At 41.9% G+C, this 16392-nt stretch overlaps 1 protein-coding gene and 14 non-coding genes across 15 annotated transcripts in view; 2 read left to right on the forward strand and 13 right to left on the reverse strand.

Annotated features, from left to right (window-relative positions):
- The window catches only part of LOC126259167 (MMS19 nucleotide excision repair protein homolog), a 269613-nt gene that overhangs the window by 143167 nt on the left and 110054 nt on the right, over window positions 1-16392 (reverse strand). Inside the window, exon 6 of the mRNA XM_049955735.1 lies at window positions 6993-7209. Coding sequence (XP_049811692.1) covers window positions 6993-7209 — 217 coding nt within the window. The remainder of the gene's footprint in view (window positions 1-6992; window positions 7210-16392) is intronic.
- Trnat-ugu (transfer RNA threonine (anticodon UGU)) lies at window positions 10368-10442 on the reverse strand. The gene has a single exon. It is a non-coding gene; the product is annotated as a tRNA-Thr (tRNA).
- Trnat-ugu (transfer RNA threonine (anticodon UGU)) lies at window positions 10805-10879 on the reverse strand. Its single transcript has one exon. It is a non-coding gene; the product is annotated as a tRNA-Thr (tRNA).
- On the reverse strand, window positions 11242-11316 carry Trnat-ugu (transfer RNA threonine (anticodon UGU)). Its single transcript has one exon. It is a non-coding gene; the product is annotated as a tRNA-Thr (tRNA).
- Window positions 11679-11753, reverse strand: Trnat-ugu (transfer RNA threonine (anticodon UGU)). Its single transcript has one exon. It is a non-coding gene; the product is annotated as a tRNA-Thr (tRNA).
- Window positions 12116-12190, reverse strand: Trnat-ugu (transfer RNA threonine (anticodon UGU)). Its single transcript has one exon. It is a non-coding gene; the product is annotated as a tRNA-Thr (tRNA).
- On the reverse strand, window positions 12553-12627 carry Trnat-ugu (transfer RNA threonine (anticodon UGU)). Its single transcript has one exon. It is a non-coding gene; the product is annotated as a tRNA-Thr (tRNA).
- Window positions 12990-13064, reverse strand: Trnat-ugu (transfer RNA threonine (anticodon UGU)). Its single transcript has one exon. It is a non-coding gene; the product is annotated as a tRNA-Thr (tRNA).
- On the reverse strand, window positions 13427-13501 carry Trnat-ugu (transfer RNA threonine (anticodon UGU)). Its single transcript has one exon. It is a non-coding gene; the product is annotated as a tRNA-Thr (tRNA).
- On the reverse strand, window positions 13864-13938 carry Trnat-ugu (transfer RNA threonine (anticodon UGU)). Its single transcript has one exon. It is a non-coding gene; the product is annotated as a tRNA-Thr (tRNA).
- Trnat-ugu (transfer RNA threonine (anticodon UGU)) lies at window positions 14301-14375 on the reverse strand. The gene has a single exon. It is a non-coding gene; the product is annotated as a tRNA-Thr (tRNA).
- Window positions 14738-14812, reverse strand: Trnat-ugu (transfer RNA threonine (anticodon UGU)). The gene has a single exon. It is a non-coding gene; the product is annotated as a tRNA-Thr (tRNA).
- Window positions 15175-15249, reverse strand: Trnat-ugu (transfer RNA threonine (anticodon UGU)). Its single transcript has one exon. It is a non-coding gene; the product is annotated as a tRNA-Thr (tRNA).
- Window positions 15846-15920, forward strand: Trnat-ugu (transfer RNA threonine (anticodon UGU)). Its single transcript has one exon. It is a non-coding gene; the product is annotated as a tRNA-Thr (tRNA).
- Trnat-ugu (transfer RNA threonine (anticodon UGU)) lies at window positions 16283-16357 on the forward strand. Its single transcript has one exon. It is a non-coding gene; the product is annotated as a tRNA-Thr (tRNA).

Raw genomic sequence — 16392 nt, forward strand, 5'->3', positions numbered from 1 at the left:
AAGACAAAATTTCCAGTTGGTGTGATGAATGGCAGCCAGCCCTGGACGTGGAGAAATGTAAGTTAATGCAGATGAGTAGGAAGATCAAACCTGTAATGTTCGGGTGCAGTATTGCTAGTGTCCTGCTTGACACAGTCAAGTCATTTAAATATCTGGGTACAATGTTGCAAAGTGATACGAGGTGGAACTAGTATGTGATAACTGTGGTAGGAAAATTGAATGGTTGACTTTGGTTTACTGTGAGAATTTTAGGAAAGAGATGTTCACCTGTAAAGGAGACTGCATATTGGATGCTGGTGTGACCTATTCTTGAGTACTGCTCGAGTGTTTGGGATCCACATCAGCCCGTATTGAAGGAAGACATTTAAGCAATTCAGAGGTGGGCTACTAGATCACTGCATACTCTAAACATTTATTAAAAATAAAACTCAGTGGCTTACTTATAAAGTGAACTGTCTGTTGAACAACATAATTAGACATGTAGTAGCAGTCACTACATTTGGAATTAGATAATTTGGAAACAGTTTTATGGCCATCATCGCGTCTGATTTTATCCCAATGAAATGAAGGCCTTTCATACAACTAGGGACCAAGCAAATCTCTTGCAGATGTGTCCAAGTTCTCTGATGATGTGACGAAGTAAGTAGTCATTCAATTCTCCTGGATCATGCCGAGCTTGACATACGTAGCTGGAAGAATTATCTCGTCTGACAACCTCCCAATGTGCATTATACTTGTCTGGAGCACTTTACCTAGCTTTGTAATACTTTCTACTTGTAAGGGAATCATTGTAATGCAAATCTCGCCATTCAGTCCCTCGATTACCCTCATTTTCATATACTCGATACTGTATGATCATGTTTTCTCTAATTTCTGTAGGGTCTTTTGTATACCAGATAATTTTTGTATTTTTATGTGTATTTGAGGAGTTAATCTTTATTAACATAGAACATGAAAACTATTGTATTTTTATGCTTATTTGAGATGTTAATTTTTATTAATGGGGAACATGAAAACCATAAATCTCTACATTTTTTAAAAAAAATGTCATCAAAATCATTTTCAACTCCAATTTTTCTTGCCTAACGTTCACGTACATAATCCCAGTTTGCATTCTTTAATTTGTCAATATATAACATATTATTCTTCTTTCCCTGACCTCTTACCCATGCCACACTAAATTCATTTTGAATAAGTTGGTTGTGTGAAACAAAGTGTTAAAAACAATGGAAAATGGTCTGCAAATACTCCATTGGTCAGGCTAGCCACCTATGCCTCTCAGTGTACGTTAACAATAACATTGTCTAGAAACACGTTATTACACGTGGGATACTTGCTCAAGAAATGTAAGTTTAAAGAACTTAAAATGTTAACAAATGTTCTGGACTCCCTTTGCTTTGAATTCCCCATATCAATATTAAAATCCCCACAGATAACAAGCTCAATTTTAAGTGTAAAAAGTTTTCTAACCACTAATTCAAACTGTTCAAAACTACATTTGAATCTCCATTTGGGGACCTACACACAAGCTAACGACTATTATACTATCTTCACTGAGACTTACACATCTAAACTCAGCATTTACTTCCAACAATATTGTGTAAAGTTTAATGTTGTACATTTTAGAACACACTTAAAGTAAACTCCAGCATGACAATTTTTCTGTGTTTCCTACACATTACATCAGCAACAGCATATGATTGAGAATACATCCTTAATGCTACAAACATGTTCCAGTTCTAATAATTCATTTATTATACAACAAACATTGACTTGCAGCAGATTAAATATTTTATCACTGTTTTCATTTTTCAAGCAAGGTGCAGCTGCTTCTGCTAAAAAATCATTTTTGTCATTGCTCTTGGTAGGGACCACTACCAGTATTGTTTCCTCAAATCGCGAGCTTAATTCCAGACGCACATCACTTTTGCCTTTCAAAGGTATAACTTGCTTAAAACCTCACTGCATGTTCAATTTCATATGAACTATATTTGAGATCTTATAACTAACAAAGGCCTTTCCCACTCTCTTGATGTGTAAACCATACGCTGGATGAAACCATCTCCCTGGTGTGCTTATATCAATGTACATTTTTTACTTATTCATGAAAATGCGCGGCTGGCTAGCTTCCTACCTTTCATTGTTATATGGTGTTTTATTCCACACCTTTATACAGTAGCGTAGAGAAGTCGCTAATGTCTTCTTACGATCTGTATGTTTTTAGTTTATACCCAAAGAACACATACCATTTTTTATTGTACTATTTTCATTCCTTTATTTTATTGTATTATTCTCACAGGACCAATTATGTAGATTGTGGCAATGGGATGAAATACAGGTGGTTACTCACTGACTAGCTGAGAAGCTGAGTCACTGATATAGACACAAACAATACACAGACTGTTGCCAGCTTCCAAACGAATCCTCCATGTCAGCTACAGAAAACATAAATGCACACATACACAAGCTCAACTACATTTTTCCTACAGACTACATTGTGCTGGCAGTGTAGCTTGATTGGGTGAGGGGTTGTAATGAGTGGAGTGGGCCACGAGAGAAAGGTACTGGAGAGATTGCTGGGTGAGAGAGGCAGCAGGCACACAGGATATGAATTTGGTACTAGTGAGCTTGTTTTGGCCACAGCCAGGGGGAATTAAGCACAGTGCACAGTTATGTTGAGTACTGGATTGGGAGAGGCAGCTAGAACAGATGCAGAGGCAGTCTGCAGAGAGAATGATTTGAGTGAAGGATGAGTGAAGTTAAAATCATGCCCAGAGATTAGCTGAGATTGACACCAGGAAGATTACGAGATTGAACAATGTGTTGCAATAACAATTCCCATTTAAGGAATTCAGATGGCATGGCTTGTGAAGAAGCCACTGAAATTGAGCATGTTTATTCAGCAGCATGAGCACCACTGGATAGATAACTTGCCTCTTGGCCACAGTTTGATGGTGGCCATTCATTTGGGTGGCCAGCTGGTTTGTGGTCATGCCCACATAAAATGCTATGGCACAGCTAGTATATGATATGACTACTTTGACATGCTTTCATAGATGGCTCTGCCTGTGGCAGGACAGGATATGCCTGCAATAGGTGACTGTGTACTGAACATGCTGTGTTGATGTTTAATACGAATAGCCATAATTTCACTGATATTCTATGTTCTCAAACATTATCACACATTAATCAAATTGGAATCCATACACTCCCATTGTGTGCAGTGACCATTGAGTATAGATAATGGAGAAAAGAACAACAATTAATTGTGGAATCCATAGTTACAGCAGATCTAAGAGTTCAACTATTACGTAGTTCTTCAGTGCTGAAAATTACAACACAGGAGAATCAGGAACAAATGGTAGTTGACAGTGTATCATAAGTGCAAACGTAAGCACCACACAGTTATATACCATTTAACAACAGGTGACTCAAGTACAGTGTCATGTAGTAAACAATATTGGTGGTGTAGAGTGTACAGGAGTCTAACATGAACTGAGGCTACTGCTTACATGGTTAAACAGGAAGAAAATGTGATGTCAGAGCCATGTGGTGCCCTTGTCGAGTTGCTGCTGAATAGTTAAATAATAATAAGGCTATACAATTTTTAATTTTTTTAAATGTACTGAACAATAAAACCACAAGTAATGGTTAGTTAAACCATGGAAAGCAAATCACATGTGTGGAGCCACAAGTATAGCCCAGCGACACTGAGCGCAGGATAGTATGTCATGTATTTTTGTGTTACAAACTAATGAACAAGGCTCCATTTACACTTTCACACAACACAAACAGTACAATGTTAAAATAATGCACCAAAGTAATTAAAATTTAAAGGAATGAAGAAAGAAAAAATAAAACATGGTGTACCCTCTTTGGGCATAAACTAAAATCATACAACTTTACAATTACATTAATGTCATCTCTGCACTTACAGCATTAACACGTGTAATAAAATAGCATACAACATCAAAAGGTATGAAGCTATCCTGTGATGCATACAGAATGAACAAATAAGTAAAATCACGGAATGTAACAGGGTCATGGGAAATAAAATACATTCAAACAAATGGGATTACGTAAGGACGTGGTTATTTTCAAACATGCACACTCGGTAGGCTAAAAGTCACAAAACCAGCCAAGTAACCAATAACCATGCTTAGTGTTTTTTTATCTACCTAGAAGCAAATAAAAATATAAAATAGTATCGTAAGTTAGTTATTTCCCATAACTCTGTTACAATCCTTTATTTTACTTACTTGTTCATAAGAAGGCGCCACTGGCTACCTTCCTACCTTTCAATGTTAAATGCTGTTTTATTCTACATGTTTATACTGTAAGCACAGAAATGGAGGTAATGTTTTTACAATCTGCATGATTTTTAGTTTATAAGCAAAGAAGGCATACCATTTTTTATTGTATTATTTTCATTTCTTTAGTTTACTTACTGTATTTACCCGAGTATAAGATGTCCCTGATCATAAGACAACTCTGATTATAAGACAACCCCCTTTTTTTCAAGGGGCTTTTTGAGAAAAATTTGTTTTTAACATATTCCGACTCTTCAAAATTACAAACCAATTTATTGGTGTAAAGTGTCTACCTAAAAACTTAACACTACACCTGTTCTAAATTTATGCCATTTATTGATTGTCTACATTTTGATAATACAAGGATAAATAAAATAAATGGAAAGAAAGTTTTTATATTCATTTGACAATTCTTTTCTACATTTTTCACTTACTATCCCTGTTGTCTTTGGTATCACTATTTTTAATCATCATCATCCTAACAATACAGTTGTGTAGTTTATGTCTTTGTTGTTGCAAATATTTGGCTGGTTTTTTCCAAATATGTTGTGGATGGTGTGGGATCTGGTAACACATCTGTTTCTATCCGAATTCATATCAGGTTTCGCTTCTGTGCTGACACGAGGGTGTGACAATGTCTCTTGCGTCCAGATTTATCATCAGCCAGCTGCTCTCTCACTGGCTGCATAGAACCACACACCCCCTTTCATTCCCATCATATGTCATGGTGACCATTCACAACATTACAGCATGATACACTACTGGCCCATACCTAGACTTTTACCGTCTCCTGCACAAATGAAGATTACTGTCCAATTTTTAAAGTCAATTCAATTTTGATTACAAATGCATTCAAGCAAACTGCAGTCTGAACATGGTAGCTGTTCCTAAAAAGCCAAAGTACCTGATATGGTTTCCCACGGTTGGCAACATGACGTAATTTGCCACCTGCTCATACTCCCTTCCCTGCACTCATCTAGATTTTAGTCCAGCTGGTATCACTGTTCCTCTTCCAAATCCATTGGTGGTGCTGCGCTTCAGCAAATGCGAAATACTGTTCGAGTAACATCAGTTCTGACTAGAGAGCTTTGGCATATCTGGAAATCTTGATCTTCTATGAGTGCAAATATTGTTTGCTGATCCCTGCCCTTCCGAATTTTTCAAAATAAATCTATACCTGATGTCAATAACCAAAGCCTTATCTGTAAATGTAAGACAACCCCCTACATACTCTATTAAATAACATAAAAACGTTGACCTTAGGATAAATAACTTAATCTGCGAATATAAGATGACCCTGTATTTTCTGAGTGACGAATTTGGGAAAAGATCTTGTCTGATAATTGGGTAGACACAGTATTTGTTCATTTATGCACCTCTGGCTAGCGTTCATACCTTTCAATATTGTAATGCTGCTTCATTCCACATTTATACTGTAAGCCCAGAGGTGGCGTTAATGTAATTTTATGAGTTGTATGAGTTTAGTTTATGTCCAGAAAGGGCACACCATGTTTTATTGTACTAATTTCATTACTTTCAATTTTAAGTATTTTGGTGATTTTGTTACCACTTTCTGGCAAGCGTATAGGATTACTTTGTGTAGCAAGTAATTATGATACATCGGTTTGTCTTATTACATGCAAGAATAACACCAAAAACCGAAAATCTGAATAATTTTATACTGTTTTAGTATATAGCATGGTGCTGCAATTGTAAATGTTACTGCATAAATATACTATAATTAATCTTTCTAATGAAGCACTGAAAATGTTTAATACTTTCAGTAGTAACGCAGCAGATATGACTAATCATGTAAAAGATGCACTGAGCAAGTGACAAGTACACAGAAAGGATGAAAAATTATTCAGTTTTCAGACAAAGTCCTCCTCTCTCTCACACACACACAGAGTTTGAGCTACTGCTGTGTCTTAACACTGCTACCCTGTAGGGAGTAAGCAACGACCTCAGCTGGAGTGAGTGAGTGAGTGGGGGCGGGGCGGTGGGGGGGTGGGGGTGGGGGTGGGGGGGGGGAGAGCAGTATGCAGTGGTGAAAGGGAGGAATATGAATACGATGTGAGAATGTTAGGAATCAATGTGCCAGCATGAACTATGCATTTAGGCGTAGAATCTGGGTAGGGATACACTAAGAAAATTTTCAGGAAAAAATTACCATTAGAGGGTAAAAAGGAGAATCTAGAGCAGGAAAACACAAATATTTAAGGCCATTTTACAATGTCTGAACTATGGTGGAGTAGAATAGAGGCAGGGGGAGTGTGAAGTAGTTGTAGGGGCAGCAGAATGTTCCACAATAGTACCCCACCCCATTTCCTGTGTGTGTGTGTGTGTGTGTGTGTGTGTGTGTGTGTGTGTGTGTGTTTTCTGAAGGAGCACTCTGAAAGGTGCGAAGTTTACTGCTCCTTCTTCACACCTACCTGCTGTTCAGTATCTCTTCTGTTTGATGTGTAGTAATTCATCCTCATAGGTTATTGCATTCAATCATGTATTTTCCAATGATAATAGTCCACATGCATTTAAAATCTTTTCAGTACGAAGACCAAGTAAAATATAATAAATTTTTTTTCATATATTTCCCTAGATGAGAAGAAACTGGATCTTCTATTCTGAATTTCTAACACTTCAATTTCATTAACACATAAGGGAGAGGGCACCTAGGCCACTTACCTCTTATCACAACCTGTACAACTTGTGTAAGCAGTGCTGCATATTCCCTGTTGAGAGGAGACACTGACAAACTGTGTAGCAGGGCACGTAGTGCTTCTAAAGCGGCTTCACGGATATCCTTATCTGCCCCTGGCAGCACTTCAGGTTTAATGTTTCTCCATATTACAGATAAGTTTGGTTCTATAGAAGAAATAGGAAAACTGGAAAATCCTGTTTTCTGCAAGTACAAGAAAAACTTGAGGGTACTACTGAGAAACTTGAAAACAATTTTGAAATACAACTTACACACAGAAAATTAATTGTTTATTAAAGATCCATGTTGTTTTCCTAAGAACGCAGGAAATTTAACTGAATTCAGGTTATCATGCAACTAAAGGTTCCTTTCTTTGCTTTGATCCTGTTTGGTCTCCCATTTCTGATCACCCTAAGGCCAAGAATGAATAATTCTCAGAACAAATGCACTTATATACATCTCTAGAAGATACAAGGGTAATCCCAAAAGTAAGGTCCCCTATTTTTTATAAGTACATAGACCTGTTTATTTCTACAATGGTTTACATCAGTTTACAGCTCCTCCATATCCGGCCTCCATACTCTATGTCCTATTTAATATCACAATAATACTTATCTGTGATAAAATGAGCATTAACATATTGTACATACTGCACTTTTCGAAGGATTCAGCAAGCGAGCCCAGCTACAATGCTCTGTGGGGTTTCAGAGCGTTTTATGAGTCTTTTTGCTTCTAGCACATCTGGAGTCACAATTATAAAGTACATACTGTACTGTTAATACTGAATAAATTACCAGGACCCTCTTCCAGTGCTCAGAAACAACAATGAACACGTGGAGAGAGAGCAGCTCTGTAGGTAACTCTGCACTCTTTGTTTCTTCAGTTGTATATAAGATGCCCTAAGTGCGTGCACTGTTAAATTGCTGTTTTGTTTCCTCCTTTGTATTTTAATTAAAGAGTCCGAAATGGGTGATAAACAAACAAAACTTGTAGTGACTACAAATCAGAAACTATGTGCAGTAATGGGACTAGATTCTTGGATAGCAGCCAAAACTGTTGGTTTGGAGTAAGGGGGTAGGAAATCATACTGTTGGAGACTGAAGATAAATCGAGCAGAAATTGAGGGGTGGTGTGCTTCCCAAGCTAATGGAAATAGAGTAAAAGTAAGTAAGACAATGCTGAAAGACATTGAGGGAGCTTTATTTTGTGGCATGAACATTTAAGAGGGAAAGGTTTTCCTGTTACTGGGCTGATACTACAAGAAAAAACACTGCAATTTCAATGGCAAACAGAAGGAGATAATTCCGAATTTATTGCCAGTGATGTATGGTTGGATCAGTGGAAAAAACAATTTCAAACAATGGAACTCCAATTAGGAATATAAACAATGTAGGAAAAGACAGATTGTTACTTACCTTAAAGAACACACATCAAGTTTCAGAGAGGCGCAATTAAAAGACACATAAAGCTTTTACAACAGCCTTCATCAGTAAAAGAGACACATACACAATCCACACAAACAAGCAAGTACACCTCATGTGTGCATGACCACTGACTCCAGCAGCTCGGGCCGGAATGCTGACATTCCTGCCCGAGATGCTGGAGTTGGTGGTCATGTGTGCATGAGGTGTGCTTCCTTGTGTGTGTGTGTGTGTGTGTGTGTGTGTGTGTGTGTGGACCCAACAAAAGTAAGGAACAAGTTACTAGACTCACTTGCAGTAATGCAACTGGCAACCACAAGCTTAGGCTTACATTAACAGGGATATCATGGAAACATAGAGCTTTCAAAAACATGAAAAATCAGGAATCACTACTCTAAATTACACTTACCAAAAGAAAACATGGATGAAATCTGAAATCTTTAATACCTGGTTCCAACAAAAAATTGTAACAGCTGTAGAGAAATATCTGAAAGTCCACAATTTACTGCAATTTTGCTGCTTCTTGAGAACACACTTTAGCATCCTACCAATGATGAACTCACAGATGGAGATATCAAAGAGTTATTTTTACCATCAAATGTCACTGTTAGCTGTCAGCCAATGGACCACAGCATTCTTGAAATGCTAAAGAAAAAATATTGCTGCTGTCTTTTCAGTTTTTTGATATCAGCAATTGATAGTAATGAAGACTGTGTAACCATTCTAAAGAGCACTGACTCGGTAATGTCATAGGGTGACTGTCTTCGGTTTCAAACATGGATTCAAAGTTAAAATGTCCACTTCCATGATCTGAAAGGATTTTCCAAGACCTTTCTTAAAAGTGTACCAGTCTGTGAGGTTATCGATGCAGAGGACATTACAGAATGGATGGCAAATAACGAGTTGATGAACAAACTGACAACAATGTTATGAAAATGGTGACGCAAGAGGAAGTAATACAAGAGGAGGAAGCAAACTTAGATGACAGGACAAATGGCATCCCACATTCAGAAGGGTTCAAGATGACTGAGGCAGTGCTGCAGTACATTAGTACACAGGAGGAAGCAATGCCAGATGATATGATCTGTCTGCCTAAGTGGAAGTATATAGCAGCATGGAAGAGGACTAAAGGAGGGAACAGTCATCTATCAAAGACTTTTTTAAGACCTCAAACCTGTATGTTTCATCTTTTTTGTTAAGTCTGGCTTTTCACATGTGTGTAATCATACTTTCATACTTTACAATGTAGACAGTTTTCTGTAATAATTTCTGAAGGGTGCAGTATGCACATGACAAACACTTATAACAAGATTTGGGTTTTTTTTGTATTAAAAAAGGGTGTTTTCAATGGTATGGCTGAAGCTGAAAGTCAGAATTTATATAACTTCAACCTTTCCAGATTGACCTTCTGCCACATTAGGCTGGATAATCAAAAGACTACCATAACTAGGGATAGTAAAAAGTCATTTTACTTTTGGGCTAATTTCTGTTTTTTTCCCCCCTTCTTTTTGTGTCCATTTTGGTGTTGTTTAAGTAAAGTTTGGTCTTATTTAATGCCAATTTTGCGTTTCTTTTATAAAGTTTCTGACTGCTTATTTTTGACACACCATACCTTATATTCCTATTTGTGTTTCTTTAATTGTTTTCCAGTATACCTGTCTATTATTTTACATTTATTGAGATCACATATCACACTTATTTACAACACTGCAAAAGAAATCATTTATATTAAATCTGTTAAATCAGATCAATTAAAGAAAAAATAATTTTACTACCACACTCGCTCTTTTAAAGTTTAACTATATATGACGGTAGTTGTTCCCGAAAGAACAGTTACCGTCGATGACCATGCAGCTTGCTATAAATGAAATGATAATTAAATAGACACCCTAGCTGCAAGCAGGCGTTGATGCACTTCATTGGGGACATGCTGAAAATGTGTGCCCCGACCGGGACTCGAACCCGGGATCTCCTGCTTACATGGCAGACGCTCTATCCATCTGAGCCACCGCGGGCACAGAGGATAGAGCGTCTGCAGGGACTTATCCCTTGCACGCTCCCCGTGAGATCCACATTCCCAACATGTCCACAACACTACATTCGTAGTGCGCCTAATACATGTTTGCCCATCATACTCATTACTCGTGGCAGATTAATCTACCAAGTCCCGTACGAGTTCGGGCATAGCGTGTGCGTTCGCACAAGAAGGTCAAAGGCCGGGAACCCATATTATTAACTATATATGACGGTAGTTGTTCCCGAAAGAACAGTTACCGTCGATGACCATGCAGCTTGCTATAAATGAAATGATAATTAAATAGACACCCTAGCTGCAAGCAGGCGTTGATGCACTTCATTGGGGACATGCTGAAAATGTGTGCCCCGACCGGGACTCGAACCCGGGATCTCCTGCTTACATGGCAGACGCTCTATCCATCTGAGCCACCGCGGGCACAGAGGATAGAGCGTCTGCAGGGACTTATCCCTTGCACGCTCCCCGTGAGATCCACATTCCCAACATGTCCACAACACTACATTCGTAGTGCGCCTAATAGATGTTTGCCCATCATACTCATTACTCGTGGCAGATTAATCTACCAAGTCCCGTACGAGTTCGGGCATAGCGTGTGCGTTCGCACAAGAAGGTCAAAGGCCGGGAACCCATATTATTAACTATATATGACGGTAGTTGTTCCCGAAAGAACAGTTACCGTCGATGACCATGCAGCTTGCTATAAATGAAATGATAATTAAATAGACACCCTAGCTGCAAGCAGGCGTTGATGCACTTCATTGGGGACATGCTGAAAATGTGTGCCCCGACCGGGACTCGAACCCGGGATCTCCTGCTTACATGGCAGACGCTCTATCCATCTGAGCCACCGCGGGCACAGAGGATAGAGCGTCTGCAGGGACTTATCCCTTGCACGCTCCCCGTGAGATCCACATTCCCAACATGTCCACAACACTACATTCGTAGTGCGCCTAATAGATGTTTGCCCATCATACTCATTACTCGTGGCAGATTAATCTACCAAGTCCCGTACGAGTTCGGGCATAGCGTGTGCGTTCGCACAAGAAGGTCAAAGGCCGGGAACCCATATTATTAACTATATATGACGGTAGTTGTTCCCGAAAGAACAGTTACCGTCGATGACCATGCAGCTTGCTATAAATGAAATGATAATTAAATAGACACCCTAGCTGCAAGCAGGCGTTGATGCACTTCATTGGGGACATGCTGAAAATGTGTGCCCCGACCGGGACTCGAACCCGGGATCTCCTGCTTACATGGCAGACGCTCTATCCATCTGAGCCACCGCGGGCACAGAGGATAGAGCGTCTGCAGGGACTTATCCCTTGCACGCTCCCCGTGAGATCCACATTCCCAACATGTCCACAACACTACATTCGTAGTGCGCCTAATAGATGTTTGCCCATCATACTCATTACTCGTGGCAGATTAATCTACCAAGTCCCGTACGAGTTCGGGCATAGCGTGTGCGTTCGCACAAGAAGGTCAAAGGCCGGGAACCCATATTATTAACTATATATGACGGTAGTTGTTCCCGAAAGAACAGTTACCGTCGATGACCATGCAGCTTGCTATAAATGAAATGATAATTAAATAGACACCCTAGCTGCAAGCAGGCGTTGATGCACTTCATTGGGGACATGCTGAAAATGTGTGCCCCGACCGGGACTCGAACCCGGGATCTCCTGCTTACATGGCAGACGCTCTATCCATCTGAGCCACCGCGGGCACAGAGGATAGAGCGTCTGCAGGGACTTATCCCTTGCACGCTCCCCGTGAGATCCACATTCCCAACATGTCCACAACACTACATTCGTAGTGCGCCTAATAGATGTTTGCCCATCATACTCATTACTCGTGGCAGATTAATCTACCAAGTCCCGTACGAGTTCGGGCATAGCGTGTGCGTTCGCACAAGAAGGTCAAAGGCCGGGAACCCATATTATTAACTATATATGACGGTAGTTGTTCCCGAAAGAACAGTTACCGTCGATGACCATGCAGCTTGCTATAAATGAAATGATAATTAAATAGACACCCTAGCTGCAAGCAGGCGTTGATGCACTTCATTGGGGACATGCTGAAAATGTGTGCCCCGACCGGGACTCGAACCCGGGATCTCCTGCTTACATGGCAGACGCTCTATCCATCTGAGCCACCGCGGGCACAGAGGATAGAGCGTCTGCAGGGACTTATCCCTTGCACGCTCCCCGTGAGATCCACATTCCCAACATGTCCACAACACTACATTCGTAGTGCGCCTAATAGATGTTTGCCCATCATACTCATTACTCGTGGCAGATTAATCTACCAAGTCCCGTACGAGTTCGGGCATAGCGTGTGCGTTCGCACAAGAAGGTCAAAGGCCGGGAACCCATATTATTAACTATATATGACGGTAGTTGTTCCCGAAAGAACAGTTACCGTCGATGACCATGCAGCTTGCTATAAATGAAATGATAATTAAATAGACACCCTAGCTGCAAGCAGGCGTTGATGCACTTCATTGGGGACATGCTGAAAATGTGTGCCCCGACCGGGACTCGAACCCGGGATCTCCTGCTTACATGGCAGACGCTCTATCCATCTGAGCCACCGCGGGCACAGAGGATAGAGCGTCTGCAGGGACTTATCCCTTGCACGCTCCCCGTGAGATCCACATTCCCAACATGTCCACAACACTACATTCGTAGTGCGCCTAATAGATGTTTGCCCATCATACTCATTACTCGTGGCAGATTAATCTACCAAGTCCCGTACGAGTTCGGGCATAGCGTGTGCGTTCGCACAAGAAGGTCAAAGGCCGGGAACCCATATTATTAACTATATATGACGGTAGTTGTTCCCGAAAGAACAGTTACCGTCGATGACCATGCAGCTTGCTATAAATGAAATGATAATTAAATAGACACCCTAGCTGCAAGCAGGCGTTGATGCACTTCATTGGGGACATGCTGAAAATGTGTGCCCCGACCGGGACTCGAACCCGGGATCTCCTGCTTACATGGCAGACGCTCTATCCATCTGAGCCACCGCGGGCACAGAGGATAGAGCGTCTGCAGGGACTTATCCCTTGCACGCTCCCCGTGAGATCCACATTCCCAACATGTCCACAACACTACATTCGTAGTGCGCCTAATAGATGTTTGCCCATCATACTCATTACTCGTGGCAGATTAATCTACCAAGTCCCGTACGAGTTCGGGCATAGCGTGTGCGTTCGCACAAGAAGGTCAAAGGCCGGGAACCCATATTATTAACTATATATGACGGTAGTTGTTCCCGAAAGAACAGTTACCGTCGAAGACCATGCAGCTTGCTATAAATGAAATGATAATTAAATAGACACCCTAGCTGCAAGCAGGCGTTGATGCACTTCATTGGGGACATGCTGAAAATGTGTGCCCCGACCGGGACTCGAACCCGGGATCTCCTGCTTACATGGCAGACGCTCTATCCATCTGAGCCACCGCGGGCACAGAGGATAGAGCGTCTGCAGGGACTTATCCCTTGCACGCTCCCCGTGAGATCCACATTCCCAACATGTCCACAACACTACATTCGTAGTGCGCCTAATAGATGTTTGCCCATCATACTCATTACTCGTGGCAGATTAATCTACCAAGTCCCGTACGAGTTCGGGCATAGCGTGTGCGTTCGCACAAGAAGGTCAAAGGCCGGGAACCCATATTATTAACTATATATGACGGTAGTTGTTCCCGAAAGAACAGTTACCGTCGATGACCATGCAGCTTGCTATAAATGAAATGATAATTAAATAGACACCCTAGCTGCAAGCAGGCGTTGATGCACTTCATTGGGGACATGCTGAAAATGTGTGCCCCGACCGGGACTCGAACCCGGGATCTCCTGCTTACATGGCAGACGCTCTATCCATCTGAGCCACCGCGGGCACAGAGGATAGAGCGTCTGCAGGGACTTATCCCTTGCACGCTCCCCGTGAGATCCACATTCCCAACATGTCCACAACACTACATTCGTAGTGCGCCTAATAGATGTTTGCCCATCATACTCATTACTCGTGGCAGATTAATCTACCAAGTCCCGTACGAGTTCGGGCATAGCGTGTGCGTTCGCACAAGAAGGTCAAAGGCCGGGAACCCATATTATTAACTATATATGACGGTAGTTGTTCCCGAAAGAACAGTTACCGTCGATGACCATGCAGCTTGCTATAAATGAAATGATAATTAAATAGACACCCTAGCTGCAAGCAGGCGTTGATGCACTTCATTGGGGACATGCTGAAAATGTGTGCCCCGACCGGGACTCGAACCCGGGACCTCCTGCTTACATGGCAGACGCTCTATCCATCTGAGCCACCGCGGGCACAGAGGATAGAGCGTCTGCAGGGACTTATCCCTTGCACGCTCCCCGTGAGATCCACATTCCCAACATGTCCACAACACTACATTCGTAGTGCGCCTAATAGATGTTTGCCCATCATACTCATTACTCGTGGCAGATTAATCTACCAAGTCCCGTACGAGTTCGGGCATAGCGTGTGCGTTCGCACAAGAAGGTCAAAGGCCGGGAACCCATATTATTAACTATATATGATGGTAGTTGTTCCCGAAAGAACAGTTACCGTCGATGACCATGCAGCTTGCTATAAATGAAATGATAATTAAATAGACACCCTAGCTGCAAGCAGGCGTTGATGCACTTCATTGGGGACATGCTGAAAATGTGTGCCCCGACCGGGACTCGAACCCGGGATCTCCTGCTTACATGGCAGACGCTCTATCCATCTGAGCCACCGCGGGCACAGAGGATAGAGCGTCTGCAGGGACCTATCCCTTGCACGCTCCCCGTGAGATCCACATTCCCAACATGTCCACAACACTACATTCGTAGTGCGCCTAATAGATGTTTGCCCATCATACTCATTACTCGTGGCAGATTAATCTACCAAGTCCCGTACGAGTTCGGGCATAGCGTGTGCGTTCGCACAAGAAGGTCAAAGGCCGGGAACCCATATTATTAACTATATATGACGGTAGTTGTTCCCGAAAGAACAGTTACCGTCGATGACCATGCAGCTTGCAGCTAGGGTGTCTATTTAATTATCATTTCATTTATAGCAAGCTGCATGGTCATCGACGGTAACTGTTCTTTCGGGAACAACTACCGTCATATATAGTTAATAATATGGGTTCCCGGCCTTTGACCTTCTTGTGCGAACGCACACGCTATGCCCGAACTCGTACGGGACTTGGTAGATTAATCTGCCACGAGTAATGAGTATGATGGGCAAACATCTATTAGGCGCACTACGAATGTAGTGTTGTGGACATGTTGGGAATGTGGATCTCACGGGGAGCGTGCAAGGGATAAGTCCCTGCAGACGCTCTATCCTCTGTGCCCGCGGTGGCTCAGATGGATAGAGCGTCTGCCATGTAAGCAGGAGATCCCGGGTTCGAGTCCCGGTCGGGGCACACATTTTCAGCATGTCCCCAATGAAGTGCATCAACGCCTGCTTGCAGCTAGGGTGTCTATTTAATTATCATTTCATTTATAGCAAGCTGCATGGTCATCGACGGTAACTGTTCTTTCGGGAACAACTACCGTCATATATAGTTAATAATATGGGTTCCCGGCCTTTGACCTTCTTGTGCGAACGCACACGCTATGCCCGAACTCGTACGGGACTTGGTAGATTAATCTGCCACGAGTAATGAGTATGATGGGCAAACATCTATTAGGCGCACTACGAATGTAGTGTTGTGGACATGTTGGGAATGTGGATCTCACGGGGAGCGTGCAAGGGATAAGTCCCTGCAGACGCTCTATCCTCTGTGCCCGCGGTGGCTCAGATGGATAGAGCGTCTGCCATGTAAGCAGGAGATCCCGGGTTCGAGTCCCGGTCGGGGCACACATTTTCAGCATGTCCCCAATGAAGTGCATCAA

This window comes from Schistocerca nitens, chromosome 1 (assembly GCF_023898315.1).
Source record: "Schistocerca nitens isolate TAMUIC-IGC-003100 chromosome 1, iqSchNite1.1, whole genome shotgun sequence".
In the NCBI taxonomy this organism is placed as follows: Eukaryota; Metazoa; Arthropoda; class Insecta; order Orthoptera; family Acrididae; genus Schistocerca; species Schistocerca nitens.